At 39.7% G+C, this 27,169-nt stretch overlaps 1 protein-coding gene across 2 annotated transcripts; it reads left to right on the top strand.

The window, feature by feature from the left end:
* Positions 1 to 606: 606 nt before the first annotated feature.
* Positions 607 to 27,169, top strand: hao1 (hydroxyacid oxidase 1). Of its 2 annotated transcripts, XM_003215341.4 has the most exons (8): positions 622 to 883; positions 2,561 to 2,712; positions 13,488 to 13,743; positions 14,195 to 14,370; positions 16,413 to 16,504; positions 21,112 to 21,270; positions 24,444 to 24,513; positions 25,714 to 27,169. In XM_003215341.4, the coding sequence occupies exons 1-8, from the start codon at positions 747 to 749 to the stop codon at positions 25,782 to 25,784; spliced, it is 1,113 nt and encodes a 370-aa protein (XP_003215389.1). In that variant the 5' UTR covers positions 622 to 746; the 3' UTR covers positions 25,785 to 27,169. The 2 variants fall into 2 exon arrangements, with proteins under 2 accessions (XP_008114455.1, XP_003215389.1); XM_008116248.3 differs by lacking the exon at positions 21,112 to 21,270 and having other exon boundaries at positions 607 to 883.

Below are 27,169 nucleotides of genomic sequence, written 5' to 3'. Positions count from 1 at the left end.
ATATTCAAGTCCACTTGGAAAATTTATCTCAGACCATGCCTGCCTGCTTAGAAATAGTCAAAGACATAGCCATGTTAATATGGAATATCAGTATGCAAAATGAACTTGTAGCATCTTTGACCTTGTGAGAAGGAAGTAGGTAGCACAAGCTTTCATAGACATAGATTGCATCTACACTCTAGAATGAATGCCAGTTAAAGTGAACACTTTGGTAAAGAAGACTCTGGCAGAGAAGGTTAAAGTCCTTGTAAAACTACAACTCCCATTATTCCATAGCATTAGTTGTAGCAATTAAAGTGGTACAGCATAAATCCACCTTTAGTCTACTTCCTCAGATGCATTGTGTGCCTTTAAAAAGTTAAAACTGGGATTAGACTCTGAAAGTTTTAGATTCAGTTTCTTCCTTCAGTCTCAGATGCTATAACATCCACATTTTAGAAGTATTGTGCTGCTTGTGAGGTACTAAATGTCCAAACATTTCCTTTTGTTCCTTTTTGTACTCTGGTTGATGATAAGCATTAGATACATTACCCTAGTTTGGTGAATGAGAATTCAGTGTCAAAGTCCAAAGCAGTAGTACAGAAATGTTAATAGGGGACTCATATATTTGGTTGCTTGTTTTAAAAAAAGAAGGTAAAGGTACCTGAACTTTGCTTTAATTTAATGATTAACAATCAGAAAATGAGCCACTCAGGACAATCCAAGAAGCGAAAGAAAGCAAAATAACTTGCTTGCTTATAAATAATATGTCGGAAAAACCAATTTGCATTGCTGACTTTGAACACTATGCCAAGGCATTTCTTGGAAAATCTGTGTATGATTATTACAAATCCGGGGCTGATGAACAGCAAACACTGGCTGAAAATGTCGCTGCCTTTTCAAGGTATTTGATGGTTTAAATATTATAAGTGCAATAAATGTTAATGTATGAAGAGGAGAAACATTAATAGAAGGGCATATATGATGGGGTGAAATTGTGGTAAAAAAATGTATTGTCTGAAGGAATTATTATGAACTTACTTCTGGCACCTTTCAGCACTAGTCCTTCATAGGTTTCTGCAAAACAGGATTAACATTCAACTCAAATCTTGCCTTTTTGACATGTCACCGTACTAAAAATGCAACATTCAATGAGGCTGGAGGAAATACCATTTTCAGTACAGAAAATGCTACTTCTGGCAGAGAAAGTAGCTAAAGGCTTTCTGCACAATATTTAGCTGTATTTGTGTGTGTGTGTCAAAGACATCATTTTTATGCAAAAATAAATTCTCCACAAAAATATATTATGTGGCGATATTGCTGTTTCCTATGCAGAAAGCATGGTGGTTAGGGACTTTTATGTGCAAAATTTGCACATAAAATTTGCACTTTTAAAAATGTTCTACACAGAAAATTTTGTTCCTTGTGCAGAAGCACCTGATGTCCATAATATTCCAACTGAATTGGTTAAGGCTAGTGCCAAATGGTGATCTCCAGTTTTTTCACCCAATTCTTATAATGGTATGTTCATCATGCATTTGAGAGGACCAGGGGTTTGCTGCTGTTCCAATTTACAAAAAAGGGAAAAGCATTGAAGTCTGCCAACTATTGTCCAATCTGTTTATTAAGGGTTATCTGCAGATTATAGGGCAAGTCATCTATGAAAAGAAAATACTAGATTGGCTGGAGCAATAAGGTGGCTTAGAAGATGGGGTTGATCTACCATTCACATTGTCTCTTGTCTCTAACAAATACTGTTCTAAAACATTCTCCATTCACTTTTGTTAATTGTATTTTTATTGCACTTTACAATAAGCGTGAGCCATCGTGAATCTGTACTAGCAGAAAGTAGGCTATAAAATAAGCATGTAAGCAAGCATGTGGATAAACAGTTCATTTTTTTTGTAAAAATGAACTGTTGACTATAAATTATTCTATGTTTCTCATATTTACTTAGAGTATCAGACACAAAATGGAGATTTAAGGATTAAGCAGGTTACATCCTCTAGATATTTGAGGTTAATTTTCCATTCATCATGCTCCTGGAAAACTCAAAATATACCATACTGAATATTTTATATCATAATCCCTCAACTTGGCAGATATTTACAGCTGAGATGTTATATGGCTCTCTTTCTACTTATGGCTACTATACTTTCGAAGTTGCACAAACTAAATTTCTGAAAGATGTGTTGGGAGCCCCGTGCAATCTTTTGTTTATATTGCTCATTTGCTTTGGGTTGCTGTGAGTCTTCTGGGCTGTATGGTCATATTCCAAAAGCATTCTCTCCTGGTGTTTCACCCCCACACTATGGCAGGCATCATAAGAGGTTGTGAGGTCTGTTGAAGCAAAGCACGTCATTGCTTCTCTGTAGCTGAGTTTGAACAAAGTCACAGAAATTAGACCTGCAGCGTTTTCAGAGAGGGGTTTTTAATTGACCTGAAGGTTTGATGTAACAGTTAACTTACCTTAGAACTGGAGGCACCATCTTATTTTGTTTACATTGTGAATATTGTATACTGAACAAAGGCTTAATGATAATAAGCCAATAGCTGAATTCTCCATTTCCATCTGTGCTAGATTAAAATTATACCCCCGGATGTTGAAGGATGTGTCTTCCCTGGACCTGTCGACTTCAGTCTTGGGACAGAAGGTCAGCATGCCAATATGTGTCGCAGCAACTGCCATGCAGTGCATGGCTCATGCAGATGGGGAAATTGCTACTGTTAGAGGTAAGTCAGGACAACATACAAAGTTCTTATGGTTGAATTGTATAATGTGACTGATGGATCTCATCAGATGCCATCTTCCATCCACTTATCTGCATGATTGAAATGGAGTCCCACGGAGGGCCTTAATCTGATGCAAGGCCACTTCTGGTAGTTGCCCATGGGACTCTGTTGTGGCAGCGCAGGGAAGCAGACTGCATTTTCAGGAGTTGGGTGTTACCCAACTCCCAACAAAAGATGCCAGAGGGAAGCCGGGTAGAAACAGGGAAAGGATGTGGGCTGGCTGACATCCCTGAACATGGAAAGGCACAGGACCTGATGATAGAGAACAAAAGAAGATGGTTCTCTCCACTTTCACCTGCTTTCCCCACTTTCATGTGAGGCTTGATGAATATCTTAAGATTGAACACTTTATACTGAGACAAGATGATTTTGACTAATAAGGAAGTCCACATTCAGTGCTGGCGCTTAACAGTTAGGTTTGCTACCAAATTAAGCCCCCCCCCCCCCCCCCCCCGCCCAAGCTTGTTTAAAACTTATTGAGAAGGTAGAACTACAGATCAAGAATGGCAGTCTTGAAAATGAACTGGTTCCTAGCTCAAGATGCTACAATTCAAAATGTTTTAGTAGATGGGTATGAGATATTTGTGAGGTGGGGGGAGCTTCGTAAGAGTCCTGTTGCCTACCCCACTGAGACACATGGGTCTTCCAGGATCACTGAAGGAGTTTAGCTCACAGTCTTCATAACTTCACACTGGACTAAGGACATCATCTCACTGAGGTCCTGATCCTGAGGAACAGCAGAGGCATTTGTTGGAGAGTGGGGCAAATCTGGCAGGCAGCGTGGGAACCTGTCACCCCATGTCACATATTGCCTACTTCTTCATCTCATGGGAGGAAGTGTTGCCACCAGGCTCCCCCCCCCCCCCCCCGTTGTCCCCATTCTATCTAATGAGAACACAAGAAGCCTCCACTGTTCTCTAGTCAGTATCCTAGGATGCTGCTAGGATGCTTCCTGCATGGTGCCCCGATGAAAGTAGCCGTGTGTCGTTTGATGAGATCCATTGGGCTCTATCAAAGAAGCATCCCGGAACCATCCTAGGATGCTTCCCAAAGATAATGTGATGAGATCCTCAAGACACTAAAGATATCCTCTCAGTGCCTTAAGCTTCAGAAATGGTGTGCAACCATAGGTTCGCCACAGTAACAAAAGCTCCAAGAAGGCAGCTCTCTGAGACAAATTCTGTGCATTCAGGAGTAACTCTTGTGTTCAAAGGCACTTACTTTCAAGAACAGGAATAGAAATTGTGTGGATTTCCAGAATTCCCAGCAGCCTTGCCCAGAATAGGCAGTAGGATGAATGTTGGAAATTGCAGTTCAACAACATATGAGTGCTACAGGATACTCATCTCTGTCCAAGTAAATGTGATTAATGCTGTGTATCCAAAGATAGCTTTTTGTGTATTTAGTTATGGATTGAACTGCTAGCTTGCAATTTTAAACTTCAGATTGCAATGCAAAAACATTAACCAACGCTACAAAACTTTTGTAAAGTGAGCATCTCTTGGCTAAGTAAAAAGGAAAAAAAGTCCACCACTCATTATAAAAACTTGGAACTTTAGCAAAATTGACTGCAGAAGTAATGATGATGATGGCAATGACATATTGATATCATCAAGAGCCAGGCTTAAATGAGGCATCAGTGACTTCAGCTGAATGATCACTTACTGCTCTTTCAAGTTTGGTATAAGAGCTACATCCTTAAAAGTAAAATATTGTTCCATTTTAATACAAAAACCACACCTGACATTCTGTAATAAAGCTCGACTCAAGGTTGCTCTGACCCAGACAGTTACAGTCTCATTAGAACTTCTAAATTAAAGCATAACCTTTTGTTTGAACTGATTTTTAAAAATAAATAAACAATAACCAGCCTTTCCTGTTAGTGGCACATGTATGCAACAATGCCCTAATAAAACTTTCTCTGTAATTTTGAGATATAGATATCTGTTGTTGGAGTTTGTAAACTTTGCACTCCTATACTCAATGGTAAATAAATTGTGTGTCACTCTTTAGTTTCTGGTTACTTCTTGTTTGTGTATTGGTTTACATCCACTTTTCCTTGATCATATAACCTTGTTTTTTTACCCTTTTTTGGAGTTTTGTGTGCTGTTATACCTCACTCCCATCTCTCTGCCTGTCCTCCATGAAGCAAGTATTGATACAAACTCCTTCTAAGGCTCCTTCTACACTGCCATATAAAATCCAGACTATATGCTTTGAACTGGATTATATGGCAGTGTAGACTCATATAATCCAGTTCAAAGCAGATAGTAGATTATCTGCTTTGATAATTTGGATTATATGGGAGTGTAGAAGGGGCCTAAGTTTGTTTTTTCTCTCTGCTAGATATTGTGTGTGGGATGGAATAGATTGGTGTGCTGTTCTAACTCATGCCTAGCACATCAGATGCTCTGCTTGAAAGATACGTTACAAACTCTCATATTTCCTAATGTGTGTTGCAACCCAGTGTTACTTATAATGGTCGTCCGTGGAACAGTGCTCATCTCTGGAACTTGTGAAGATAAGACTGTGCAATACCATCTGGGGTTTTGAGGAATGAAAAATCTAGTGTCCACCCTCTACTGCCCAACTGGTTCACACTAGTTTTTTTTTTTTGCTGCTCTTCCTACATCCTATATTTGTTTGTTTACCCTGCTTCCCATCAAGACCAAGAGGAGCCTCCGGTGGCCTAGGGGATAAAAGCCTTGTGACTTGAAGGTTGGGTTGCTGACCTGAAGGCTGCCAGGCTCGAATCCCACCCGGGGAGAGCGCGGATGAGCTCCCTCTATCAGCTCCAGCTCCACGCAGGGACATGAGAGAAGCCTCCCACAAGGATGGTAAAACAGCAAAACATCCGGGCGTCCCCTGGGCAACGTCCTTGCAGACCGCCAATTCTCTCACTCCAGAAGCAACTCCGGTTGCTTCTGACACGAAAAAAAAAAATCAAGACCAGGAAGACTATTTTATATTGTACCACATTTGGAATTGGGACAACACTATATTTTGTTAAATTTGCATCACAACCCCTTCAAAACATGAGATTTTAGTTGTTTAGAAATATATAGATTTGTGGTCCTTAGTGTTTCACTGATTTCCCCATCTGAACAATCCAGTTCTATGTTCCTCACTATCCCTTTTGGCTCAAGATGGATTTTGCAAGCCAATGATGCTATTGTGAGCAAAGCAGAGTCCTTTCAAGGGGGCAATTTAGGAAAGTTCTTTCTTAAGGACTGTGATCACTTCAAGCAGATAAAAGCTTCTGAGTTTGTATTGAGCATATGACTCATTCTGACGCCACTAACATTAAAGCACAGCTCTTTGGGCTTGGTGACAAGGATGTAAAAATGTGTGGCTGAAAGGAAATCAGTGGTGTTTCTCCCCATGCATTCCTACAATGAAAGCTGACTGTGACTGCTATGCTGCTATGATATCAAGGGATGTTTGGTGGTAATGTTCACTTTGCTTGTCCTTTTCACTTGACTCCTTCAACCACATCTGTTTTTTTCAAAACCTTCAAGTTGTCCAAAGGATAGATTCAAGTTCCAAGTGTTTAACAAACGACTTCCCTCTAGTGGTCAGCTGAAGCCACAGTCCCATGATTGGAAGCTATGCTTAAAAATTCTTATTATAAAAATAAGCTTAGACTTGTAGGATAGGTGTGAGCAAGGTGCAGTCTATGGGCTACATGTGTCACCTAGGGGCCCATCCCCACAGCCCTTCTGAAAATAACTGAAGATTTAAAGATCCACTCAACTATTAAACAAGAATTTAATACACACTGCTATGGTGTAATACTGTGGAATCATGAGAGTTCTAGTTTTACAAGATCTGTAAGCCTCCTTTGGCAAGGGATGTTGATGTCTCACCCATGATTCCAAAGCATTGAGCTGTGGCACTTAAAGTGATGTCAAACTGCATTATTTCTATAGTGCAGATGCACCCCTAGAGTTTGAGACGCTGCTTTGTTTATTCAACTGATTCAGTTTCTGCTGCCACTATCTTTTGATGTTATCCCACTCTATAGTGCTTGCTGTGCCTTATTGTTATCTGCGTTCAAATTGGCTCCACCTTAAGGTAGCTCTATCACAAGTTTGCTTTTCCAATTTCCAATAGGTTTGCTATTTCCTTCCTCTAAGGCTAAGAGAATATGATGTCCCCACAGTCATTTAGAAATTTCCATGCCTGAAAGGGGATTTGAATCGATCAGCTAAATATCCAGTACAACATTCAAATCACTACACCATGTTGGCTTTTGCTACGAGTAGAAACCCAGTACTAGCCAAGGTGACTGCTACCAGCTCTTCTCTTCTTGCTTGTTTCTTCTCTGTCTATAGACTGCAGCCTGTTTTACTTACTTACACCCTCCTTCAGGAAATCGGAGATTGGCCAATTCCTTGGATGAAGCATCTTAATTTGCTATCTTAAAGACAGAGATCAGATATTACTGTTTCCCTATCTGAATAGGGCAGATTGACTTCACTAAAGTGCTGCCTTTTTAAAGGAGGAAGAACACTGGTCATTATAACCCATGGTGCTAGGCTTCCTGTTTGAAAGAGTGATAGAGACAGCCACTCGGACACTGTTGTGCTGGTACAACTCATCAGAAATGAGATGATTCATTGTGACATCACATGTTGACCTTTCTTATCTGGCTAGCTGATGCCATTGTGACTTCATATTGATGCAGCTTACATGCAGCTGAGTCAAGTTGAACACATACCATTCCATAACTACTGTCCAGCCTGGAGTGGGTGATAGGTGAGGGGAGGCTGATTGAGAAGCCTAGAGATCCTAGAATGGAAATCTCAAGCAGTTTGGCAAAAGGAAACATGAGCTGAAAGACAGGAGAGAGTGCTAGGTTGTGTAGGGTTTTGAACATCAACACAAAAAGCTTGTACTAAATCTTAGGATGAGTGGGTAACAAATAAAAATTATCAAAAGTGGGATAATATTATTTATACCCCCCCCCCCCAATCATCTTAGCAGCAGAATGTTGAATGGAAGCCAGAGGACTAAGGTGAGATAATGGAAGACCACTCAAAACAAGATTGCAATCAAGTCAGGAAATGACTAAGGCATGGATTATGCTCTTAGCAGAGGAGGCAGACATAACACTTTTGATTTTATGAACTTTATGATTTTGATTTTAGCAATGTTGGAAAAAACAGTTATGATTTTGCTACAGCTTCAGTGTGAGGAGCAAAAGATAAAGAGTACAAAATAAAATAAAGCCAAGACTCTGTGCTTTTTTTACAGGATAAATGCGAGCACTACTAACTGTGATGAAGAATGTATCATCTTGTAAGAAAAACATGAGTTCAGTCTATGCCATATTAGGTTTTAAGCAATGATGAAGCACCCTAGAGTGGAAAAATATAGCTCAGTGTCACCAACATAAAGATTATTCTGAAAACCATACCTCTAAGTTCACATGCAAAATGTGAGTAGATCAATAGGTACCGCTTTGGTAGGAAGGTAACGGTGCTCCATTCAGTCATGCCCATAGACTCTGGAGGTGTCTATGGACAATGCCGGCTCTTCTGCTTAGAAATAGAGATAAGTACCAACCCCCAGAGTTGGTCACGACTAGACTTAATATCAGGGGAAACCTTTACTTTTACCTAAGTTTACCTAAATACAGGAAACAACAGAGGGCCCAGAACAGCGCCCCATAGAACTCCAATTGAAAGGTGAAAAGAAGAGAATACATTTTTATTGTGTTAGAAGTGAATTGAGAACATACTTCCAGTCTTGTCTAGTGTGAGAGAATCCGCTGTCTACAGAGATATTGCCCAGGGAATGCCCAGATGTGTTACCATCTTGCTGAGAGGCTTCTCTCATGTCTCCACATGGGAAGCTAGGGCTGACAGATGGGAGCTCACTCCATCTTGCGGATTCAAACTGCCAACCTTCAGGTCAGCTGTTCAGCTGGCACAATCATTTAGCCCATTGTGCCACCACGGCTCCTCAAGATCTTCTGTTTATTGCTTACTATTACCACTCTCCCATGTTGCCAACTATTTCAGTGAGATACTTGATTGCCTTAATTCTTCCCCCCATTCTCCTTACTAATCTCCAGAAAGGTACATTTATATCTCCTCAAGCAGACTGGTATCATTGTCCACTGATGTATTTTCAGTTCATGAGATGACTCTCTTTTGGTTTCTGTCGGCTGTTGCTAAGGAAATGGTTTCTTTATGCTATGTCTGTTTGTGGTCTGCCACTCATTTCTGTAATAAATTGAAGCCACTGAAGTGTTATCGGGCACAATGTGGGCATGGGAAATGACTAGCAGGCCAACTGCGGGAGTCTGCAGGTGATTAAGGAAACTACAAAACATGAAGAACAAAAATGGACAGCATTGACCAAAGGCACACCAAAAGTTCAGTTATCACCCTACTCGATGTTTCAGGTGAGAACTAGTGTGTTCAGTGGTTTGAGCTGTGGAATACAGCTTTGGAGACCAGTGTTCAAATTCGTGCTCAGCCATGGATACCCAATGGGTGACCTTGGGAAAGCTTTCAGTTTCAGAAGTACATAAAGGCAAACCTCTTTGAACACATCTTGCAAAGAAAACTCTATGATAGGCTCAACATCAGTCAGAAATGACTTGAAGGCACACAATAACCACAGTGCTTCTTTCAAAATACTGTTTCAGGTCCAGTTTGGTATTTGTTTTGCCAGGGGGAGACATGTGGATCTACATATGGAAATCACGTGTTTCTTGAAATGGGCTTACACTTGTTTGAGGAGTCCCTTCTTGAAGCAGAAGTATCAAGCACACTCAGTGACCAATAATGGAGCTATGCTTAGCCCACATTACAAATAATGTGCCGAGGTTTGTTCTGTTTATAGGACAGCTCTTTCCTTTTTATACTGAACAAGATCCTTGAGGACAAGGAAAGCCTCCTGCTTTACTTTCCATAAAGGCTTGACAAATAGGGTTCATATGTGAAGCAGTTCTTGTCAGACAGCCCCTTCAGCAACACCTGAAAGCAGCTTGCCTTTGTCAATCTATATGCAGCGTGAGATAGGAGATAAAGGATTAGTGCTTTCTTTGCTCCAATGGGCAAGGAAGGCAAACATTTCAGGGTCTTGGGGTTAAGTGGTTGTAAGTTGAGCAGAAAGCAAATCCCATTCATTAGGACCTGTCACTAGGATTCATGAGAATCTGTATGATTAGTATTTTTCAAGGCTCTGGAAACCACCTCTTGCTCAAGAACATTTCCAATTTAGGAAGGTGCTGTCATCCACTATAGGAATGCCTTGAGATCCCGATGAAGATATGCTCAGTTGGTTGAGTATCCATGGAAGCTGGTGGCTTCTATGGCAGGGGGCTAATTCATTCTGTATTTTAATCAGAACTTTAAATGAGCTGATGGTCAATGAGTTTTGGGGGCTAAAGTTGAGCACTTTGGATATTACTCTCAAAGTAGGACTAAAACCTGAAGTGAATTCTCTGAACTTCCAACATGAAAGGCACCAACTGCCACTGTTTGGTTCCTTCTGAGTGAAGGCAATCAGAATGAGCCCAGGCAGATGCAAGAAGCCCACCTTCCTTCATTGGAGACACATTCCTGATTCCTCACCAATCTGCTTTTTCATGCCCAGAGGAGGAAATTGTATCTTGAGGGATCATGACAAAGCCACAAGTTCCAAAACCACATAGACCCACTTGCCCTCTATTCCTTTCTTGTCTGCTGACCAAGTAGATGTCCTCCAAGTATCTGCCAGGGATCAGGGTGCTTTCAAGAATGAGCTTTTCATAACAAATATTTAGGATTCTCCTATCTGTGGAGCAGGGTTTGATATCAGTATAGTTTTTTTAATCTCAGGAGCAACTTGAGAAACTGCAAGTAGCTTCTGGTGTGAGAGAACTGGCCATCTGCAAGGACATTGCCCAGGGGATGCTTGGATGTTTGATGTTTTACCATTCTATGGGAGGCTTCTCTCATGTCCCCACATGGGGAGCTAGAGCTGATGGATGGGAGCTCACCCTGCTCCCAGGATTCGAACCGCCGACCTTTCGGTCAGCAGTTCTGCCGGCACAAGGGTTTAACCCATTGTGCCACCGGGGGCTCCATCAGTACAGTAAGACCCCCATATATTCATCCAGGATATCTTCTTGGCTGGACTGTAATTACCTGGAACCACAGACATGACCAAACACCATCAAACTAGGTTATTTTTAGTTCCAGCATTCCATAAAGTTGTATTGGGGAACACAGATGTCCCTATAGAGGTAGCCCATTTTCCTGTGTCTGTGGACAGGAAATGATGCTCCCTTTAATATATTTGTAAGGTAAGAAGGACATTCCAATTTTATTTATTTGTTTATTTATTTTATAATCATTAATGTCTAGTAATGTCATTAATGTTTTCCTTTAGTAAGTGGCATTTACTAACTATTCCCAGAACATCCTGAAAGGCAGATTCACAGAACATGAGATCACTTCTGTGTTCTTAAACATTTTACAGTATTTTTTAAAAAAAAAAACATTGAAGTCACAAAACGTAAACTGTTAATGAGTAAATATTAATGCAGCACTCTTCAGAAAATAAATAATGAGCAATGAAGAAGATACATCTCGCCCTTTAGAAAAACAAAACAACTGGTAAAACATTTCCTCATGAAAAATACAGTCCTAGGCTCTGCACTGGAGGATAAAAACGTAGAGGGAATTGACCCAGGTTTGCCAAACATGCAGGCTGTACTGTCATAGCTAGAGAAGTAGCAGAATTTTCTCTGGTATCAGCCAACATACTTGCTCTCCACTTAGCCTCATCTCTGTTAAGTGTTCACTTCCTTTACTAAATGTTCTTCTAATGTGTGTTATTTCACACCCACCCCTCCACTAACATACATTAAAGAGAGGCTCCTGGAAATGTTTGTATGGTAACAGTGTGTGGATATCTACGGCTTATGGGGCAGGGATTTCTATCCCGTGCAACTGTCAAAAATGTTTTTGGAAAGTTTTCTTCTAAGCTGTTTGGAGTGCTACACATCTTTGAATTTTATTTCCAGAACGCTTCAAACTATTGACAGAAAGAATCATTTCCAGAAGCCATCTAAATGAACATTGAAACAAGAAGGTCTGTAACTGTATAAGATGGAAATCAAATGATTTTCATAGAATCATAGAATAATAGAGTTGGAAGAGACCACATGGCCATCTAGTCCAACCTCCTGCCATGCATGGGGGAAGACTCATGGTTGTTCAAGATGTAATTCAGCTAAACAACTCTTGTTGTCATTAAATACATATTCCGCAAGGTGGAGCTCTAATACCTTTCACAGAAAACTGTGTCATGTCAGGAGTTATTGCAATTTGGACAATCTTTTGGGATAGAAAGTTCTGGATCTGTCACAGCGTTGTTTTCTGCCTGGCAAAGTGAAGAAAGATGCTTAAAGAAGGGTAGCCATGTTAACTGGAACTTTGAATATCTGGTATGCGCGGGAAATAAATGGGAAAGTCCTGTCACAGTGTTCTTATCCATATTGCCATACGGATGCTACCAAAACACATGCATCCAATAGCAAGCGGCGGCTCCATGTGAAGACAATATGCTGGAAATGTAACCGTTAGCAATGATGTGACACTTTCCCTGTGAAAGTCTGACACCTTTGCTGCCATATATACTTAGACTGGCTTCAGTATAGAGATGTACACACATTTGTTAGAGTGATTAACCAACAGAACTATTTAAATGTTGTAAGATGTTTCAACTTCCAGCTTCATCTGCTGCTCAAAATAAAAGTGAACTGTATCTAAAGTGGCAACTAAGAACCTAGAGTAGTGAAAGAAGGCAAAAGCTGAAACATTTTGCAACAATATTTAATAACATTTAAATTAACAACAATATTTAAATATGTCTGTCAGTTAATCATAATAAATACACGTATTGTAAGTTCAACAAGATTAAATTCATCATCTTGTTAAAAATGCTGTTCTTTTGTTATTTTTAAACGAGGGAATTTGCCACTAAATGTGTCTCTCTCCCAGCAGTCCCGGGTGCAGCCTGCAATCTGCACCAGTGATTTCCAAACAATCTGATTTGGGAGACAGGCAGTTCATTTTTTTCTAATCTGGCAGGGACTAATGCTTTGGTCCCTTGGTATCTGCTGAGATTTGGTTCTATGATCCCCTGTGGGTACCCAAATCCAAGAATACTCAAGTCCCATCACATACAATGGTATAGTAAAATGGCAAAAATCAAGGATTGCTTTTGGGATTTTTATATATAAGCCATACAGAAGGATATAGAGGGCCAGGCAAAGTTACCAAGGAAATGTGAACACAGCAAATATACAAGTTTAGATGTGAACAATTTCCAATGTCTCTTTCTCTGCAACACCAGAAACTTTGGGAACTGAAGAATATTGGAGGAGGGGTCTTATTTAGGGGTGGCATTGCTCTAAATTCGTTTTCCACTCCTGGATTTACAATGGCTTAGGAATTGTTGAAATCAAAACAAGAGTAGCAGAGAAATGAGTTTTGCTATCCAATTGTAAAAGCTATCAGGCAGTCAGTAGTGGAGAATGTCTTTAATATGGTTACAAGATAAGCTGAATGTCATCATTGCAGAAAATGGTAGCAGTTTGGCCTGTTATATAAAAGAGCATCAGTTTAAACAAAATCAGGATATTGTTTTCATTCTGTAGAAGAAACATTTAGCATGATGATGTGGGCAGACATTAATGTTGTATTCTTCAGCTTGCAGATCTATGGGTACAGGAATGATGTTGAGTTCATGGGCCACATCATCAATAGAAGAAGTAGCTCAAGCAGCCCCAGAGGCAGTTCGATGGTTGCAGCTCTATATCTATAAGGACCGGGAGGTCACCAAATCTTTGGTGCGACGTGCAGAGAAAACTGGATACAAAGGCATCTTTGTGACTGTGGACACACCATTTCTTGGGAAGCGCTTAGATGATGTACGCAATAAGTTTCAGCTCCCACCACATCTCAGGTATGTCATAGGTGCTAGTCACTTGCAGATAATTATTTTACACCAAATATCACACAAGAGGTTTTTTTTAAAATCCCTTTTGAAATAGACTTTCTAAACTACCATTATTACTCACATTTATTGAAAGTGTGCCTCAACACTGTTGGAAGTGGCATTTACAAACTTAGTATTATTTATTTATTTACCATATTTTTATCCTGCCTTTCTCTACCACAAGGGGAATTAATCTTGAAGACTACTGTTCTTCCTCTCCTTCTGAGCATATCTAGCCTTGCTAGAATATGGCCCTTTCAGAGTCAATGACTTAGGCAAAGAGAGAAACTTACTTATATTTGTACACACTACACTACTAGATGTTAAACCTACAAATGTCATAAGTGTTCATTTTTTGTTGGGAGCTTAGTCTGAATAGGGGAATTTTCTGTCAACTTTTCCCCTCCAAAATCTCTAGGATGAAAAACTTTGAAACAAATGATTTGGCATTTTCATCTGAAAAAGGATATGGTGAAAACAGTGGCCTGTCTGTTTACGTTGCGGAAGCCATTGATCCCTCAATTAACTGGGAGGATATGAAGTGGCTCAGAGGACTGACTTCACTACCCATTGTTGCTAAAGGGATCATCAGAGGTTGGTTCAATATGACTTAAATGCAGGTGATGGGGGGCATTAGAAGATACTCCTGTTGTGGTACGGAACAAGAGTGGAAATGTGTGGAGGGATGGGCAGCCAGTATTGGCCACTCAGCAGCATTTTCAAGAACTTTAAAGGGTATTTGGCTAACTTCCTGATGGTTTGGGAACAATTCTGGTTATTTTGGGTTGGAAGCAGCAATGTTAGAATACAAACCTGTGGTTTTAGGAATCTCTGGGAATCTCTAGGTCCACAATGGTATGCTGGGACTAGAAGTAATTTAATGGTCAATAGTGTTGGGTTGTATCCACAATATCAGGTAACTGAAGTCTGGCAGGAATGTAATTCTCTTCTAAGGGAATTGCCAGGTAAAAAAATCATATGGCTTGGGAATAAACACGCCAAATAAAATGAAAAGAAAGCATTTTCAAGAGTGTATGTAAATGTTTATTTTGTAATAGTTTTAAAATTCAATTACAGTTTTTTTTTAAAAAAACAATTTTGCATATTGTATATCGTTTTATGTGTTTTAATGCAAACTGTTTAGAGATTTTATTATATTAAAATATTCTATTCCATTTAGAATACAGATGACGTGCATAAAAAACAGTTTAAAGCATCGGTGCTATGTCATGGGTAATGTAGGTGTGCAAACCCTCCCATTCCTTCCCAGTTTGGTTTGGGACCTTATGTGGTGATTCAGACTGGGATCTGATTTGGTTTGTATTGATTCAAACCAGCCCGTGATTGATTCAGACCCTGAACTAAAATGCAGAAATCTGAATCTTCAGAGCTTCAATTTAAACCAAAATAGTATACACACACACACACACAGGTTGTAAACAGAGAAAAGAAGACAGGGAGGGAGAAAAAGGAAAACACGGATCCAATGGCTCCTGATGACATCTACATCAGAAGAAATGCTACATCTACAGTTAATATAGTCCAACCTTTCAAGGCACTAAGGTTGCAAATCCTATTCCTCAAATAGATCCACTTTCTTGGATAGCTCCTTTAAAGTTTCAGGATGGCTCACTTAGAAGCCAACAGTCCCCACAGTGCATGAACCCTTTAGTATTGCAGGAACTAAGACCAGAACTAATGGTCAGGGTGTTAAATAGTGCAGTGTAGTAATATGGCAGGGAGTGAGTTGGCAGTCAGCCGTGGTAGGTTGGCTGAGATCTGCTGCTCCAATCTAAATCTAGCGAAAGAGCACAAACTTAGCTTTTCTACAAGTTCTACACTGTCTTCAACACTTTAATATGATGAAAGAGATGTACAGTTTTATAGCATAAAATAACCTGTTTCTGAAGATTTCTGCTCCTTTGTTTCTTCGAAGTGGGTGGGTGAATCAGAGTATATCTGCTTGTATGAAGTAAAAAATCAAAGCATACTGTAACACTTTCAAAGGTTCGTGCCCAGACCACATGATAAATATGAAAGCATATCTCTTTTAATTCTTTGAAAGCATTAGAACTGAGTTTAGCTTGTAACTAAATGTGACAGCAGATGTGATCAGGAAATGGGTATGTCTGAACTTGTTTAACACTCTTTATGTGCACGCCCACAGTCTCCCCTGAATTGCATATGTTATGTCGAATCACAAGGTCGCTTCCTTTCTCTGTTTGCTGTTAATTAACCAAAATCCATTTGAACATCATGAAATGATTACAGTCAATGTGGAGACAATTTCAGTAACCATTAATTTTTGTCTGCCATAAATCTCTCAGCTAGAGTGCTGACTTTGAGGCAGAGCTGATTAGTGAGATGAATGCTTGTAGGCAAGTTAGAAGAGGGCACTTGAAGGTCTTTTCATTCAATAAATGATGGCCTTGACCTGAAAGACAAGCCTATTGCTAATTTCAGCTGGGTTCAAGGTTGCTCCATTTAATCTAGCTGCTGCATTGGACTCCTTAAGTAACTGCTTTCTGAAAAGTTGATCATAGTTCTCCGTGTGTTAGTTGAAAAGTTACAAATGTTAGACTCACTGTAAAAAACAGCCATAACCTGTAGAGGCCCAATGCTTTTCCTCCCTACAGCGGATGATGCTAGAGAAGCAGTGAAGCATGGTGTTAATGGGATTCTGGTGTCAAACCATGGTGCACGTCAGTTGGATGGGGTTCCAGCTACTGTAAGTATACAAGGAACATTTTCAAGTTAAGTCTCAGAGTTTGGCATATTATTTCAAGGCAGTCATAGTATTTAAGAAGAGTCAGCATGGTGTAGCAGTTTGAATTTGACTAGGGACCTCTTCAAAAGGGGATCTTTAGCTTCGTTTTGCCGCCTTTAAGTGCAGCAAAGGAGGTCCTTCAACAGGGCTTGCCAGGTGCCATCAGACGCCTTGCCTATTTTTCCTCCCAGAGTCAGGCGGAAGCGCCAAAAGGTGCTTCCTCTCAACTACAGGAGGAAGGTAAGTGTGTTTTGGGTAGCTTTGTTGGAGATACATGCATTTTGAGGTTAAAAAGCTCATGAGATGGTAGAAAGGGCAGCGGGGCAGCAGGCTTTTCTGCACTTTCTGCCATCTGGTGGAGGGGAGGGAAAGAGTGCCAAAGCATCCTCTCCCACCCTCCATGTGATGAGGGAAGGAGAGAGGGTGTGCGGGGCACCATGAGCTGCCCCACACACTTTCCTTTTGCCAGCGAAAGTCAGTGAAATGGCGTAACCCCTTTGGGCCGTGTGAAGAGGTCCTTTCCCCCTAGTCACACTGAGCTTTTAATGTGGGCAGCTGTGTTCTTCTGGCATGAGCAGAATTATGGGAAATGTTGTTTAGAGTAGGGCTTTTTGAGGGGAAAGCATCTCGGAGAGGCAGCTGCGCACAGTGTAACAGATTCACCCTGCTGCTCCCTCTTTCCTTGCAGAAGCCCAGCGAAGTGCAACATTTTACCTAGGCTTTCTAATGAGATCTATATACATAGATACCTACTTTTTGTGCTTGGTCTTTGGGAGACCAAATGAAAGGAGGAAGATAATTTGCTTTTGTTGCTGTTAGCATTTGTTCTTTGCAAATTTATTTTTAACTATAGATTTAAAAAAACCATTGGTTAGCTTAGCTCTCATAGGATAATAAAGCAAAATACTACTAGACTGTGGGGATATATGTATACATGTGTATAGTAGTTATAGTGGTAGTAGCAATTCCAGTCTTAATTATCTGTTCTAAAAAAAAAGAAAGAAACAATAACCTCCTTTTCTTTGATAAGTGTGGTACAGAAACTTCCTGGAAGTTTTGATCTCCTTGAATTTGGTTTCAAAATGGCTAAAGATAACCAGATCTTCTTCATATAGCTTGTGTGGAGGAAACATAAATATTATTGCTAACCACAGTCTATATCAATCACCTTCAAACCTCTTCCTGTTGGTTTTCCTATTGCTTCTTTAATACTTGTATTGGTGTGCTTAAAATATATAGAGAAATTCTTTTTTTTAAAGTAAGTAAAATGTTTTCAAGCTCATTTATATTAGAAAAAGAGAGAATTAAACATAGCAAATTAAAATGTATGATTAATATATATGAAAATGCAGGTTGCAGAAATGGTCCTGAAAATGCTGATTTGGACATTTTATACAGGTTAATATCCTTCAATCCACACCTGTTTCCTAGGTGCCACATAGAATAAACAATCAATGAACAAGGGTAATTCTGTTCTCATAGAAGAAACATGAAACAAATGTGGTCTCCCACCCCATCACTTGACCATTTGTCGGCTAATCTGTATTTGCCTGAGGATACCTTTTATCACATTCTGGTCACTTCAGCATCCAATTTGTGACCAGAGGTAAAATTTCAGACAGGCTGAGTTAGCATTAGCATTTCTTTTTAGCATTCTTAAGTATTGGAATCTCAAGACATTTGTTAGCATATTTGTGCTATTTATTATATAAAGTCTCAGCTATACAAACAGAACTAAGACATTTCAATGTCTACGCACATTACTTTTATCCTATTACACAACATGTAAGGCATTACATGATCATTACATTACATGAGTTGACACTTTCATAATCCTGAACCTTTATATTATTTCAGTTTCTTTGACAAGCTTCTCTGTACCTAAAAAAAAGAGTATTATTACATCTTAAACAACATTAGGATGTACTAATCCATATACCTTTTGTGTAGCAGAACACAAGGATTTAGAAAATTTCTATATACATAGCAACATCCTCTCTATATAGATAAATAGCCATCTCTACCAGAAGTAGAATATTTCACATAGCAAATGTGTAGGTCCTGGATAGCCCTCCACATATTAGGTAAAGGTTTTCTCCTGACATTAAGTCTAGTTGTGTCCGACCCTGGTGGGTGGTTCTCATCTCCATTTTTAAGCCAAAGAGCCAGCGTTGTCCATAGACGTCTCCAAGGTCATGTGGCCGGCATGACTGCATGGAGTGCCATTACCTTCCCACTGGAACGGTACCTATTGATCTACTCACTTTTGCATGTTTTCAAACTGCTAAATTGGCAGAAGCTGGGGCTAACAGTGAGAGCTCATCCCGCTCCCTGGATTCAAACTGCCGACCTTGCGGTCAGCAAGTTCAGCAGCTCAGTGGTTTAACCCGCTGCGTCCTGGGGGCTCTTTGTTACTTGACTGTAATTTGCATCACCCATTGCCCATCTTGAAGAATGCTGGAAGTTGCATTCTGGAAGGCTTCTCACTCCCCGACACTTAGCCATATGGTTAGGCATCTCCAGCACTTGCCCAGGTAGCTGGTTGGCATCTGCTCTGACATTGTGCACTACTATTAATTGAGGCCACAGGTCTGTCTTTTCTTTGGGTTGTAATGCTTTCCATTTCCAATCCTCTGAAATGTCCATTTTCAGAAACACATAGAGAAGACAATTTTGCCTTTAGATTAATATTTTTGAAAAATCTTGTGTCTAGCCATTCTACAATGGGTATGCTTTCCAGTGCTGAATGAATCCCCCTCAAACTCTTTGCACGGGTCTGTTTCATCTTTCTTATTTTTCCACTTACATTTTCCTGATATCTCTCCTTCCCTCCCTCGCTCTGTCTCCTTATTTCTCTCTGAACCTAGAACAAAGTTTCCCCTCTTTCACTTCTTCAGGAATCTGTTTTCTGTGCAAAAAGCAAGCAATTTTCTTGCAAATTAATTCTTCTTACAAATGAAGTCCTGAAAGGTGAAAAATAACAGCTAGCCATAGTGAAGAGATTGAGCACCACTTCAGTGCATGAAAACACCCTTTTTGTTGAGGACAAGGAAATTGGCCCATAATCTTGACATTTCCACCCGTCACCTGAGACACGCATCTCCTTGAAATTTAGAAGGGACTGAAGATGAATCTTTCTGCATTTCGAGTATGTGCTTTGTCACTGAGTGATACTTTCCTCCAATTTCATAATAAAAATGACTAATGGTCGAAATGCTTAGTTTCTTGAAACCTGACTATATGGTTTAACTTATTTTGGGTTTGAGAGTAAATCAAGTCCAAACTGGTGAATGTTTCCTAGTGTCTGATGAAATGCATGCTTTAATTATGGCTTCTGTCATACTCAGGTAACAGTGCTTGGCACAGTATGCCTCAATGTGAAAGTCAGCATACATATGCGGAAGTGGAACCAAAGTATTTCTGGCAACAAAGCAAAACTTAAAGAGGAGAAACAACCCTTTTATTATGTGCCAGATGACTAGAAAACCTCAGTTAGAATATACAAGCAAATTGAATTTGCACATTTTGATTCCCTCTGGCCACCATTTTTGTCTTCAAAGAAATGGCTCTTGCCCCTGCTTGTCTCTTTAGTATCATTCAAGTATCAGTTTGTACATGTGCATGATTGTTTCCTCTTATATCAACATATGAAACCCAGGAGAAGTTGTGGTCTTTTGATTAAAGATTTGGGACTCATCAGTCACAGGATTATGTCCAATTATAATCATGAACAAGTAGATGAATTGTTTGGCACTATCGGTGTAAGCATAACAGAACTGCCAATAGTTTCACTGGTTTATTACACAATCCAGGAATATCAGCATATTCTCTGACATTTTACAGATTATAACAAAGAAATATGTTTGGCTAAGCAATGTGAGAGTGTAGTCAAAATAGCAAAAGGTATTACTGAGGAAGAACAGAGAAGCTAGCAGAGGCGGCAGCAATTTTCTTTTGCCTGAGTGTATTAGAAAGCAAGGTTTCTGCCACTCTTTTGCTCTGCTGAGTTAATTCCATGTCAAGTATTTTTGCACTTTGAGCTCAGGGACCTTCTACACAGGACAAAATTCTGGGAGGAACTGGAATATTATATCCCAGTTCATCCTGGGATTTCGTCCCCACCTCCAACCCAAAATCCGGGCTTTCTCTCTCTCTCTCTCTCTCTCTCTCTCTCTCTCTCTCTCTCTCTCTCTCTCTCTCTCTCTCTCTCTCTGTGTGTGTGTGTGTTTGTGTGTGTGTGTGTGTGTGTGTGTGTGTGTGTACTTCTGGGCTTCTTTTGAGTATGCTGAGATGGAACTGGGACAAAGCCCCACCGGAAGTAGCCCTGCATCATATGACAGGCTCAGGCAGGCTCCATCCAGGCTCCGTCCTGGCAGCATGCTAGGATGGGGGGGAAAATCCATCTGATTTTTTTTTCTGATGATGTCCTTATTTATGCAGACATAACTAAAGAGCCAATCTAAGATTCAGGTGGATTTTGTTATTTCAGCTTATTTTAGTCCTAGTTTTTGGGAAAACGTTTAGAAGTTCTCTTCCCCACTCTATCACGTGTATGCATTTATTTGTAGATTGAAATCCTACCTGAAATAATAGAAGCTGTGGAAGGAAAAATTGAGGTATTCCTTGATGGTGGCATACGAAAGGGCACAGATGTCCTCAAGGCTCTTGCCCTTGGAGCTAGAGCTGTGTTCTTGGGAAGACCTATCATCTGGGGACTTGCTTATCAGGTAATATACATTTATTTATTTATTTATTTATTTATTTAGAGTATTCATATCCCCTTTTTTCACTGTGAAAGTTCTCAGAATAGCTTACAAATTCTTAATTTGGCAGTACCCTGTCCGTAGACATGCAGTCCAGATAGACTGGAAATAATAATAATAATAATAATAATAATAATAATAACAACAACAACAACAACAACAACAACAATAATTCTTCATTTTTATTCCACCCTATTTCCCTGGAGGGACTCACTAAAAAGTCTACTGCATTGGTTAGTGAAAGAAAAAAAAATCTTCACATTCATTTTTTAGTCTGTACTCTTGAAGCCACTGCAGAAGATATGGTGTTGCATTACTAATTAATTCAATTTCCTACAATGTGTTCTTAGAAGTATTTAGCTGAAATAGAAGTCACAGTTTTTTGGACTGATTTGTTGTGTCCACATCCCTCACTTTCAGTTACTGGAGAAAAGGCAAAAGAGTTTACAACCTTTTAATGTGGCAGAGGTAACAATAGACAATGTGACATATAGCATTATGCATTATGCGATAAGTCCTTCCTCCCGTCAAGCGTTTCCCAAAAGAAGAATAGATTTCAGTGTGTTGTGTTCACTGTAAAAATCTTCTTTTTATGGGATTTTAAGATTTGCATGTATGTGTTGGGGAGGCTAATTCCTCCTCTGACTGCCAACTTCCACGCTGAAACCTGAATCACTTCTGAGTTTATATGCTTGGACTCACTGGTAGTTAGATTGCATGCCCTCTCTAGGAGTTTGGGAAAATCATGTTCATAGATTCTTTGTGCTTGCTCAGAACATCTCTGCTTCTTCATAATGTCGATTTTCCTTTTGGTATTAGCATGTGTTCATTTGCTCTCCCTCCCTTCTCTCCTATATGTGAAGTAGGAGCTCTTTCTAAGGACCTTGTCACGTGGCCCTGCTGACAAAAGGGAAGGCACAGGGGGTGACTCGTGGCACCCCACACGTCCTCCCTCCTCTCCTCATCACACATGTAGGATGGGAAAGGGTGTGTTGGCACCCTTTCTGACATAACACTGGCTTTTGGGGCTACCCAAAAAATGCTTGCCTCCCCGTAGTGGAGAGCGAAGTGCCTTTTGGGGCTTTGTCTCCACTTTGGGAGGAAAGTGGGTGGGGCCTGCTGTGTATCATGTGACAGTGCATGGCAGGTCCCATCAAAGCCAGGCATGAAGGCAACAAAATGAAGCATTTTTGCCTCATGTAAAATGGTCCATAATGAGATGTTTCAAACTTGCCTGATTCCATGTTGTTTTCTTTGTTATCTTTCCTCAGGTAGATGAACCTGTGTTGATTATGCACAATTATCCATTAATAAAGAAGTCCTCTTTATATACCTTATGAAGAAGACTATTTGACATCTTTCATCTGCTGGATATTGTGTGGGGAGATGTGAGAAATGATGGACTGTTCAAGCTTCATTCTTAGTGCATTAGATACTTTGCTACAGATCTTTCCTCATTAAACCTCAGACAAACCTAATGCACAAATAAATTATGCTATCTGGAATTATCTATTTAACCTTTTTTTAACTAAGCAATTATTTGATAAAACCATTAAGTAAATTCTTCATTTATTTAAATTAAATCTTGCACTTTCTAGTTAGCAGGTGCATGGGATGATATAATATAAAAACTTCTCACAAAACCAAGAGACATGGGTATGAAAAGCTGAAAAGTAAAAATCTTACAATAGCATTGCCTTTAAAGAACTGTAAAGAATTATATGGAACAAAAAGCTCAATGGAAGCAAATTACCTACCCTACCCATCTAAAACAAAGTAAAGAAGAAGGTAACCTCACATCTCTCAGGATGATGTTTTATAATTAAGATGTTGCCACTGAAAAAATATTCTTACCACTAACTTAACATCTCTAGCTGCTGGGACATTTTACATGACTTTGAATTATTGGGTAGATTCTTATATAAAGAGGTAATCCTCATCTAAGATGGCCTAAACTTTAGTTGTTTTTAGTTCAAACCCAGCATCTTGAATTGTGCCTGGAAACAGACAAGAAGTCAGTGAAATTGTTTGAAAATGAATGTTATGGTGGTCTACAAAGAGGGGAAAGTATAGGCAACACTGTTTCAACTGAGATTTCCGAACACTTTTAGCAGTCTCCAAATATAACATGTTATGGTGATGTAAATGAGAAGTCCTTTAGGCATGATTCACTGTGAATATTATTGAATATTGACCAAATCAAGTGTCCAAAGACTCATCCAGCCTGTTTTGGGGATGGAACCCCACACCTGTCATCACATGACATTGTGTGACTTCTGGCAGAGGTCCTGTCCCCAACCGGGGTAGAAGCATTCTTGGGAGCCTCCCCATATTGTGCTGGCTCCATTTCTGCCTGGTTTGGGCAACGTTCCCCCAAGTGATGGGTGAAGCATCTCTGCACTGGAGCAGTGCACAGGCAAAACAGCATTGGGGGAGACACCCTCCCCCCCGATAAGGTTGTAGATATTTAGTCAACACAAAGTAGCACTTGATATATCTGGTCAAAACAACTTCTCTTGCAACCTCATCATATGGCTCAAAATAAGCATCCCAGGATGCTTAGAGCCAGCTTCAGGGACAGAGCCCCATGGCAGCCATTAGATGATGGTGCCTGTGACTCCATCCTCAACTGGACTTCCAGTGTTGTGCAGATCCACCTATTTCCCATAAGTGGCATAGCAAATATCAAGAAGAAGTTGTTGTAATAGAATCATAGTATTGGAGAAGACTACAAAGGCCACCCAGTCCAAACTTTTGCCCTGCAGGAATACAAAATTAAAGCACTCCAAAACCCACTTTGTTTTGTCTCTTGAGCAAGAAGATCTCCATGTGGCCAGAAATGAAATTCAACGTGCTTCCTTACATCCAATCCATCAATTTATTTTGGGGTGGTTAATACATACCCTAGCATGTTTCAAGGGAAAAGATTCCTTATGGCACTGAATAATGAAGCTAGTGAAGATCCAACATGGCTGCTCCTTCAGAGCTAGAGATGATATCAGCTGAATTTAGGGAAAACATTAACAGTATAACAAATATACTTCAATTACAGTTGTTGAATTTTCATTACAAATGTATATGCCTTGAGTTAATATTGAAACCACAACATCTACGTTTATGTAATTTGTTTTAATTAGGGTGAACAAGGTGTGAAGGAGGTTCTTCAGATATTGAAAGAAGAATTCCACCTAGCAATGGCTCTCTCGGGTAAGATGCAGAATACAATAGAAATATTCTTATTCTCACCCTCCCTGTACTATTATTTTCCATCTTGAAAAAACAACAATGCTCCAAAACGTAAGAATTTTACTCAGTAGAATGTTGAATAAACTTTTGTTTGATTTGGTTTTCAGGTTATTATCTACCATTCGCAGCATGATCATTTCAGCTAGAGATACCAAGAAAGAAAATCTAGGACTGTTTGTGCATAATGCACAATCCACATTGTTTTATGCATAGAACTCTAAATGGCCTTTGGCCTCTACATATCTCCCCTTTTTCATTGTTTAAAACTGCATTGGAGATTTCTTACAATCTTAATTAGAAATAGCTGATCATCACAATTGAAAGAATGAATAAATGGGTCCATGAGCAAATTGAACTTGAATTCTCCCTAGAAGTGATGATGATCAAAACGAGGCTGTCACATCATTAGAAAATGTAGGGAGCTGCAGTGACTCAATGGGTTAAACCCTTATGCCGGCTGAACTGCTGACCTGAAGGTTGGGTTGCTGACCACAAGATCCACAAAATGGGGTGAGCTCCAGTCTATCAGCAATAGCTTGCGGGGACATGAGAAAAGCCTCCCAGCAGGAAGGTAACACATCCAGGCATCCCTTGGGCAATGTCTTTGTAGATGACCAATTCTTTCACACCAGAGGCAACTTGTCTCAAGTCAGTTCTGTCACAATTAAAACAATTTAGAAAACATGAGTCACCAGAAGAGACAATAACAGTAAGGGAGATCAGAATAGGAAAAGAGGAAGACTCTATTTCAAATGGATGGATTTTAAAACTTCAACTGTGAATTTGTAAGATCTTAACAGGGCAAGTGATGATAAGGAAACTTACATCTCTCATTCTTAGGGTCACATAAGTTGATGTTAACTTGATGGCAGTTAACAACAACAACAACAAACTTTCTCTTAAAACAATTGCAAACTCACAATGATACATTAAAAACAACATCCTTCTACTCCAAAGAGTTAAGGCTAAATGCCTATTTAAATAAGAAAGGCTTTTCATACTAGTGAAAAGAGGACAAAGTCTACTGAGAATTTGTAGCAGAGAGGGTAAGGATTCAACAGGCAGAGGATCACCAAACAAGTAGATAAATCCTTTGAATAAATTATTGGAGTGCCTGTTTAGGATAGATAATCCTTTACAAATGTTTCTCTTCTTTTCCAGGCTGTCAGAGTGTGGAAGCAATAGACAGAACATTGGTACGGAGAGAGCAGTGGGCTGCCTCCAAGATGTAGATGCCTTTTCTGCTTCACCTCAACCTGTCAAATAGATTGCATATCACTTGTCAGTTCTTACTAAAAAACAGGGCTGGGGTGTGTGCGTGCAAAGTGAAATTAAGCCTCCAAAGTGGATTTTATCTGGTTCAAAATGAAATGCTCTTCTTCTTAAGCTTTGAATCTTAAGATTCCTTTTACAAATGTACCAAATGTGTCAAGATATCATTTTAACATTTAGAGGAAATGGGATAAGAAGATGTTAGAAATATTTAGACAGGTGAGTCAATGTCCTTTCATCCATGTTTAGCCATTCTAAGTGATAAAATATGTTGCCCAAATAAGAATCTGAATTACTCCCAGTTAGGGTATTATAAGTCGTCACTTTCCAATGCTGTAAGTGTTCGGATGGAATGAGATTTACTGAGCTGTACTTATACAAATATTAGCAATGCTGCTTTGAACCTGTTGACTCACATGACTGCGAGCACTTGAGCTTTTTTTTAAAAAGTAAGCTTATGGTGGGAAAGCACATTATATTAAAAGAACAGCTGAAATCTGAAGTCCAAGGATACAAGTTTGATATTGCCTTCAATATTTAATCATTCTCTGGTTTCTGAATATAGCAACCTGGCATCACGTATACCTTTGGCAGCGGAGTACTGGAAAAGAAAGTTAAGTTTATAGAGGTTGGACAGCTGAGGCAGTGGGAAATAGAGGAGTGTAAAATGGTTTTTAAATTTGTGTACACACAGCTATACAAACTGATTAAACCAACTCATGAAGTCATCCTGGAATTTCAGATTTTGAACAGTCTCAGTTCTCCCCTACCTGTAATGACAAATGTGTTCCTCCAGAAAGGACTAGAATTCCCATCTACCTAAGATATCTTAGCCAATACAGAGGAATAATGGCAGTTGTGGTATGATCTGGATTAGACTTGTGCATTTGTATAGAATTGCTATCCATTTCTGTTTGTTTCATTCGTAAGGCCCCCATTTTCGTTTTGAAGTGCCTTCCAAAAACAGGCACCTTTCTGAATGGGTGTTTTCATTCTGCACCTGAAAAAATGAAAAATTTCAACCCATTGGCCACTATGGGCAGGTTTCTGCTTTAAACTGGACTATATGAGTCCAGATAATCTGGGATAAGCAGAAAATCTGGGATCAAATCCTGGGATATAGGACCTATCTGGAAAGGCCCCAAGTCTCACTGGGCATGGATGGATTGTTGACTTTTCTTTCAGTACTAATTTATATTTTTCATGAACTCCCACCCCTTTTGCCTGTCAAACATTCATCTAATGAAGCCACTGAAAAAATAGCTGGAAAAATGGTGTGCAGAGTTGGGTGTAAAGGTGAAAAATAAAGTCACAGTTTGGAGAGGAAAATACTCTAGAAAAATAA

This window comes from Anolis carolinensis, chromosome 1 (genome assembly GCF_035594765.1).
Source record: "Anolis carolinensis isolate JA03-04 chromosome 1, rAnoCar3.1.pri, whole genome shotgun sequence".
In the NCBI taxonomy this organism is placed as follows: Eukaryota; Metazoa; Chordata; class Lepidosauria; order Squamata; family Dactyloidae; genus Anolis; species Anolis carolinensis.
The sequence above is the reverse complement of the archived record's forward strand: the minus strand, read 5'-3'. Positions and strand labels throughout refer to the sequence as shown.